Source organism: Nilaparvata lugens, chromosome 10 (assembly GCF_014356525.2).
Source record: "Nilaparvata lugens isolate BPH chromosome 10, ASM1435652v1, whole genome shotgun sequence".
NCBI classification, from domain to species: Eukaryota; Metazoa; Arthropoda; class Insecta; order Hemiptera; family Delphacidae; genus Nilaparvata; species Nilaparvata lugens.
Window position 1 is genome coordinate 29,052,076 of NC_052513.1, and position 8,270 is coordinate 29,060,345.

The following is an 8,270-nucleotide window of genomic DNA, read 5'->3' on the forward strand; positions in this document are numbered from 1 at the left end:
ACTGTCTGAACCAAACGCATCCCATTCAAACAAATTAAAAATGAATTGAATCTCACGATAGAAGGTCCACGTTTGATGCTATCAATGAGTATAATATTGAATAGATTTTGCCCGTGAAATATTATTCAATAAATTTTCTCACAAGTTCACAAGTGAACTTTCGACCGTAGTGTTGTGGAACAATAGAAACTCAACTTACTCAACACTTAACAACCATTTAACCGATAGAAGCTATAAAGTGACTCAACTTACCTTGAGAGGGATCGCCCAGACATAATGTCCTATCCAAAAGCAAGACATCACACTGTAGACATCTTCAGATAGCAGGCTTGCCCCTCCCACTGCTCCTTCGTCTTGTCTTGCTGAACTTCCACATAGTTTTAGAGTTTTACAATAGACGAGAGCCTATCGGATTCACTTTCATTAATGTTATTCATACAATAATACATAAACCATAAAAATCATGTTGAAAATAAATATCATTCAATTATAATTTATCATTTCTCAACTGTTTTGTAAACGAGACAATCATCCTATATATGGGCGTAACTACCAACTATTCTAGATGGTTCAATTAGGAGAAAAGGGTTTTTCACATGAAAATTTCGCAAAAGATTTTTTCACGAGAAAATTTCAACTTTTTTTTAACAAATCCATTCAGACTATTAACTTTTTGGTAAGGGCTACTCTTATTAATCAATAAATAAAAAAGTGTACTTACATTTTTTATTTATTCTTTCAGTATCGGTGAAATAAATTGAATTACAAATCAATATCAACTTCAATAATCTATTGGATATTCACTTTCTGAGTATTGTGAAGGTGATATTGTTTTAGTTATTCATACTCTATCAAGTCGTTTCATTCAATTTATTTTATTTATTTATAATTCATTCATTTATTTATAATTTCTACAAGGAAGCACTGATAGGTATTCCAAATTTTGGACAATATGAGACAAAATTTATAAATAGAAGAAGTTTTGGACAAAAGCCTGTTTTTCTTTTCTGACTATTTTATTGTTTGCTCTATCCAATAAATAAATTTCCAGCAATTTCTCCTTTAAATACTTTTTTGATTCATTTACTCTGTACTAGAAACTACTCATTGTTTTAATATAAGTAGAATAATTATAAAATGAATATTCTCTCTCCTACCTGTAAAGCTGTTTTCAGTCTAACTCCTTCCACACTCAATATGTGAGTGCTGGCTTGAGAAAAACTTGCCTGAGCCAGTGCACTTAGTAGAACCACTACAGATACAACGTATCCATTGCTCATCAGTTCACTCACTGTCAATGGCTGTTCTGCAAGAAAAACGTCTTTCCTTGAATGAATAATTGCATGAAGATACTTTTTTCAAAAATGATTTCCGTTAAACTATAGAATAACTTCACTTGTATGGGCTACTTTATTAAAATTATCAAAAACATGAAGTACCCTTTTAGTTATAATATTTTAAACTTTTAATGTTTTTATATTGTTTTTAATGATGTTAAACTTTAGATCTATAATATAATATAGAAAATAATTGGCTTTAATAGTACACGTACGAGATAGGAAATTCACGAATCATCACGTCTGAACTACTGGACTGATTAACTTGAAGTTTTGTATATTGATTCTTAATTTACCGAGGATGGTCATTTATGCCTATTTCAAATTCTTCAAGATTTCAGTAGGTCAAGTTTTCAATTAGACCTGTGTTGTATTGGAGGTGATGTTGTTGCAAAGTTCAATGTACCCTAATGAAAAGTCAATTAATCAGTTTTACTCCATACTGTACCTACATCCCCTTCAAGTGGAGCAACTGTTGAATTCGAAGATTGGAATGCCATTGTATCAGGCACTGCGTCTGAAGTCTTGCCAAATTGGTGCTCAATATACCTCACTAGTGCAGCTATCCCCAACGGGCTGACAAAACCAGCAAAATCACCAATTAGCTTCAGTACACCTCCGAAGAGGAAGTTTTTTATATACAGTTGGGCATAGCACATCCACAGGTTCTGCAAATAATTGGTGGTTTACATTATAGAAATCAGTAATCGTGGAATTCAAATATCAAAGGAAGAAATTTCTATGGGAATTGAATGAATAATGGTCATAGCACTTTCATGGGTTCTGCAAATAATCATTATAATACAGATAAGAAATAAGTAATCTTGGAATCCGAATAAATTCACAACATTTTAAAAAAAGAAAAATTCTATGGAAATTTAATAACATTTGGGAATTTGTTTCTTCTTATTTGCATTTTTTTTTCAATTTTCATTAATCTCTCTCGAGTTCCCTGGTCTTATTTGAATAGTCCTCAAACTTGTCTGATCAGTCTCATATATTTTATATCGTCATGATTGGTGACCCAAAATTTAAAATTATTAAGTCCTTATTACATTAGCACTCCAAACTCGGCACCAGTGAGGCACCAAGTTTCCGAGCGAGTCGCAGGGCATAAATTCTTATTGGGCATACGCACGCCTGTTGTGCTTTCTCATAAAAGTATCAAGATTGTACATAATTGAATGAATGAATAAATTACACTAGCGTCGCCAGCCAAGACACCACATTTTGGCGGTCGGCCTCCAGATTTTCGTCGGACACCGACTGTTGTCTCACCATTACCTACATGACATTACTCATGTAGGCCATGGTCTCACTCAGATCGCTAGCTCGGCCACCAATCCTGGTGTCCCACTGGCAACTACCCAGGCTGGTGGTCTTAAGTAATACGAGCCTTAAAGCTCGTTTTACATTAGGAAACCAGGATTGTAGTAGGATTGATTTATTCAGTAGTAGTGGGAAATCATTGAACCTCAAAACATTTTCACACCAACATCTGTGTGTAATAGCATCAATTCGGTTCAATACCTAGCGATGATTCAAGGTCACCCATATGTCCCAGATCTGTCTATTGTAATAGGCGCCTTCAAAACTAACGGTGGAGCCCCGTGACATGCTCGGACACTTGGTGTCTCTCACTGGTGTCCCAGCCTGAACCATACGAGCCCAGCTAATAGTTGAAACGATAACACCTGATGGTGTCTCACTGGTATCCCAGCCTGAACCATACGAGCCCAACTAATAGTTGAAACGATAATAGCTATCTATGTGTTCTTGAACGTGTGACACTTCCCACCTTGCCGCGAGCCCAAACCCGCGAAATGTTGTCCGCCTGAAGGGAGGCCCGCTCTTTGCACGGCAGTGAGCCAAGGTCTTCCATCTCCAGAGGTCTTGCATAGCCGGCAGACAGCAGTGACGTCATCCACAAAAATGTCACCCTCGAATGCCAACCGACTCTGTCGTGGCGGTAAGCGCTCAAATCTTCTCCATCGCTTTCTTCCCCACTGGTTCCAATGCTGTTCTGTTGAAGCTGCAAAAAACAAAAACAAAATTATATAAATGCTCTCATAAATCTAGAACTGTAGGTGAGATTCTGTATTAATTATGTAATATTACATTTTTCCTCGATTGGAATCAAATCTTCAATTCGAGATCTATAAAACTTGATAGTAAATATCAGAGTAATCGATATGCGGACAACTTTTTAACTGAGAATTTATCATAAATAATTGTGTTGCATTCCATGGTATCACCGAAACAGAGAAACAGAATTAATAGATTATTATAATATAGAGGATATATAAATTTAAAATAACAGTTTTGAAATAAAGTTTTATTGAGAACAAATATAAAATGTAAATTCTAAACTTGTAATTTATAATTTTTTGGAATTTAATATCAATGACGTGTCCATAACGTTGACACTGATTTTGAGGTGTGGTCTTTGCTCTGTACTTTGTGCTTGTTCTTCTCTAAAAAAATGGTGGCTGGCTATGAAAAATGTTTTGTGCTCTCTGAATATTTTTCTGTTTAATTGAAATTTATAATGTTTTAAATTGAGTTTTGAACAGTTTTATAGTGTTCTAATTTTGTATAAAATTGTTTTGTGTGTCTAAAAGCCTATAGCCATTGTTTTCAACTATATAAACTGGATAAGTATTTTAGCTTGTAATGATGCTAGGATGTTTAAGTGTGTAAGGTATTGTATTGTGGATTTATGTTGTATATTGCCAAAATTCTTCTGAAGATTATAAGTTGGTTTGCTCTGAAAACTGGATTTCTCATTCATAGGCGATAGATCCATTCATAGTTTATCAAGAATCTACCACTTTGGAGCCGATAACTTCCTGTAGGTTAATAGGTGTGAAATGCTATCCAACCTATTTAGGAGAAATTGGTAGCACGGCAATTATTAAAAAATAATTTGATAATACCCTTTTGTTTTTAAACAACTTTTTATAAAAAAATAATAATAAATAAAAACTTAAAAAAATTGTTCAAAGTTGTGTAGACTATTTATTATATAAAAAAGTTTTAAAAACAAAAGGGTACTATGACATTATTTTTAATAATTAACAAATCAATTAGCCCTTATTGATGCTTTACATATAGATGTTACACATAGAGATGCGTATGCATATGTCTACATATGATATGCACCTCTATACCTAGAGATGCATATGTCTACACATAGAGATGCTTTACATATTTACTGGTTTCCAGAGTGCTTTATTGAGGCTACAGAAGACATAAAATAATTATCTGAATAATTATAATTCATCTTCAACTGTTGATGATGAAAATTTAGGCAAGTATCAAATTTTTACATTAACAATAGTATTTAACTGGCTGTACTGAATGCAGCATAACTAATATTTTCTGCCAATTTTATAATAATTCTCATGGAGTACTAAAAGGTATCCACTCTCTCTGTGAATTTAAGGTGGAAGCCAGTGTTGTGAAATTCGTAAGATGTCTGGGATTTTTTGAAAAAAAAACTCCATACGGTCTGGAATGTTATGGAAAAAAAGAAAATCCACACGGATTCTACAGAACTGGTTTCCATTTCCATTCTTACTGTAAAAAAATTAGATCGACGTCTGAATACTCTTTGAATATCATAAAATTCACAAAACATGTTAGTAAAAATTTAATTGTCTCCACTAACTGAGAAACAATGATAAAATTTCAAATACTCTTATACCCTTTCGTCAATACAGATTGGGAGATTTTTAATGATCTCTCATTAGAAAAAGGATTTTTATATAAGTTGTAGCATGAACATAAATGGTTATCAACATAAGTAGAACATACATAGTAGGAGAATTGAATTTAAGTTAAAGTAGTGAATAACGTACTATATAACATCTGCTTCTAACATGTTTTGTGAATTTTATGATGTGTGCGTCTACATGTATTTAAAATCAATAAATACATAAGTAGGCTATAAATAATCTATATGAATTTAATCCTCATGATAAAAATCCTCTATTCAATTTCTAAAATAATTAGAATTTTTTTGTAGTTTTTCAAAAAGTGCAATTGGGTTCATAGTCAACTAGGATGTATCATTCATGTCAATTCTAAATCATCGCTCTCTCACGACTTTGTCAATTTAGTTTGATATTGGAAGAATCTAGATTATCTCACAGAAAAGAAAATAATTTTGTTCTAGTTGAAGCAAGAATAACGTATAGGAATGGAAGAGCCTATAGTGATATTAGATTGATAGTTAATAACATGATTTACTTATTAATACTAGTATCAATTCAAATTTCTCTCTCAACCATGACAATTTGTCAGTCTATTTAAAGATCGCTGGAAGATTGTAAATTCACTTTTATAATCGGAGTTAAAGATTGACGCACTTGACCGCATTAATTTTCAAATTGAGAGCGGCATTGCGCACTTGAAAGAGCAACGACATGGAACAGTAGTGAAGTAGGAAGGAAGTCCTTCAAATTGATCTCCCCTCGCAGTCATAACAATTCATCCTTCAACTCACACATCAACACAGGCTGTGTGCTACAAAACTGTCATCTGCTTTGTTTTAACTAATCTTTTCATACTCTCAACATTTTATATATATAACACTTTTTCATGTATTTCACACGATGTACATAAAAAAGTGTGTTATACATCGCAGCTCGGAATAGATCGAGGAACCATCATCATTATAACATTCATAACTATTCTATCACACTTCACTTTATAAGGGTTCTGGTTGATTCTTTCGAAAAATATTTCAGTCATTACTTGATTGTATGGGAGGATATTTTGTGGTGTTTCTCCATAATTCTAAGAATAAGACTACGTTTTGGTATTGACAACATCAACGTCTTATTCTTTCCAAAAATATTTAATAGCTCTACAAGATATCGTACATTATCCATAACTAATTTTCAAATAGAGGAGTAGAATGTTGAACAATTATTATTTCAAATATTGTTCACTATCATTCTTCGATAATTTACTATTTTTTTCTTCTTATATTCCCTTTTCTACATAACATAATATACATACACCAATAATACTCAATTATTCATGCTTGAGGTTCTTAATATAATTTTTTCTGCATTAGGATGATGCCTACATGAGCTCAAGGCTTGTGCGTGGGTAATGAATGAGACGGATGATGATGATGAGATATGAGTGGACTTCAGGTGGGTTCCGAGGTACCGGGGTTTTTATTATATTTTTAAATACTAATGCAATTACCTACCTTGCTGAAAGCTGTCAATAAATCATCGAAAGAGAGACCAAATGACAGCAAGGCTGAAGATATCAGTGTCAGTGGAAGAATGTGCTCGGTTGTATGATTTGTAGCCATTGTCACAAAGAATAGCACCAGTTTCGCTACACCGCAGCTTAGCCAAGCTAGACCAGTGCATGTTACAATCGGACGGCAATTTTTTGTCCTGAAAATGATGTATAAATAAGAAAAGTATTGCTCTTTGTTTTGGCTATAATAGTTAAATAGTAATATACCGTTTTATACATTCTGTGCACAGTATATATACTGTTTTATTTTGTTTTTCCAATAAAGAATCTTCATAATTATCATGTTATCTTTTAGGATAACGTTCTTTAAAACTGTAAAATTGTAACGTTATTTCAGATTTAAGAATGTCATTATCCAACTATTTTCTCTCCAACAGTATTGAAATTAACATTCCCTTCAAGGTAGGTACCATATACTATCACCCAGAATAAATGACATACAAATATACACTAAAAGTGCTTTTCAACGTGCATCATTCATTCCTTCCATTCATACTTTGTCGAGACTATTTTTATAAATCAAATAAAATACATGAAACTGAATAATTACCCTGGAGTAAGAGTATAGTAAAGACCTTGCGCAAGAAGCCACATTACTATTGAAGAAGCCACTCTTGCTCTATCTTGGTGAATAAAAAATGCAGCGCATATTTCAAGAATATGAACAACAAGAAGAAGTAGTGAGAAAATAGCCCTTGATGTATCGCCTGCAAGAGAATTTCTTGATGCTCTGGATCTCCTGCACATAATATACAGATAAACATGTAAAAATAAGTTGCCTATAACATTTTGAAATCAATTCATTAACAAAGTTATACGTAATAAAAACACAGAAATTATGTTTTAAAGAGAAATTAGAAAAAGTTAATTTATTTCATCAGTTCATTATCATAATAATCTTGTTAATTTATATTTTGTTCAAGCGAGAAGTTTTTTCGATATTAACATTTTCCATCAATATAAAAAACTAGATGTCAAAATCTATTAAAATTAATGGATGGATATTTTTCGTGACTACCGGTAATTCCAAGTAAATAAATTACAGTATTTTTGTCCTACCTGTTTGGCGAACACCATAAATAAAGAAAAACAAGGAAAAAAATATAAGCACATATGCTACAGGAGGCCACATTCACTAATCGGGAAATACACAACACTTGTTCATTTCCATCTATTCCTAATATATTTTGCACTGTCACTGGCAGTCCTCTCCTGTCAAATGCACATATCTCACTGAATATACTGTTTTCTGCCACTTTTAAACTTTTTGCCATTTTAGCACAGAAAATGTTTAACTCACAGTCCCTTATTTCACTAATTTGATCCAACTTTACTGATTCAAAAAGAAACCATTTTTATTTTAATTTTGTTCTATTAAAATTTGAATTTATTATAAAACGATGAATTTGACCTAAATTGTGATGGAGAGTCAGCGTCTATCATAATCCTGTACTCTTTAATCTAGAACATTTGACTTACAAAGCGCACTGAGCCACTTTAATTAAATACATTTTAAAAATGCCGCCGCACAAGAGCAAGGATGTGCTAGTAAATAGAGAGGCAGTTGAATTTTGTTCTCACAGTATTTTCATTTTGAAACATCTTGACTAGAGTAATAGATTAAATATGCATTTATTTTTTCAAGATGAA

At 32.6% G+C, this 8,270-nt stretch overlaps 1 protein-coding gene across 3 annotated transcripts in view; it reads right to left on the minus strand.

Moving 5' to 3' along the window:
- Positions 1–8,046, minus strand: part of LOC111064198 (ATP-binding cassette sub-family C member Sur) — a 33,351-nt gene extending 25,305 nt beyond the window's left edge. For 2 of the 3 annotated variants that reach the window (XM_039437141.1, XM_039437140.1), the window contains exons 1-7: positions 7,680–8,046; positions 7,171–7,359; positions 6,562–6,757; positions 3,136–3,369; positions 1,786–2,005; positions 1,158–1,306; positions 253–405 (exon numbers count right to left, since the gene is read on the minus strand). In XM_039437141.1, the coding sequence (XP_039293075.1) occupies positions 253–405; positions 1,158–1,306; positions 1,786–2,005; positions 3,136–3,369; positions 6,562–6,757; positions 7,171–7,359; positions 7,680–7,894 (1,356 nt within the window). In that variant the 5' untranslated portion in view covers positions 7,895–8,046. Of the gene's footprint in view, positions 1–252; positions 406–1,157; positions 1,307–1,785; positions 2,006–3,135; positions 3,370–6,561; positions 6,873–7,170; positions 7,360–7,679 lie in introns of those variants that run through there. The other variant, XM_039437142.1, reaches the window with a different exon arrangement.
- Between the last annotated feature and the right edge of the window lie 224 nt (positions 8,047–8,270).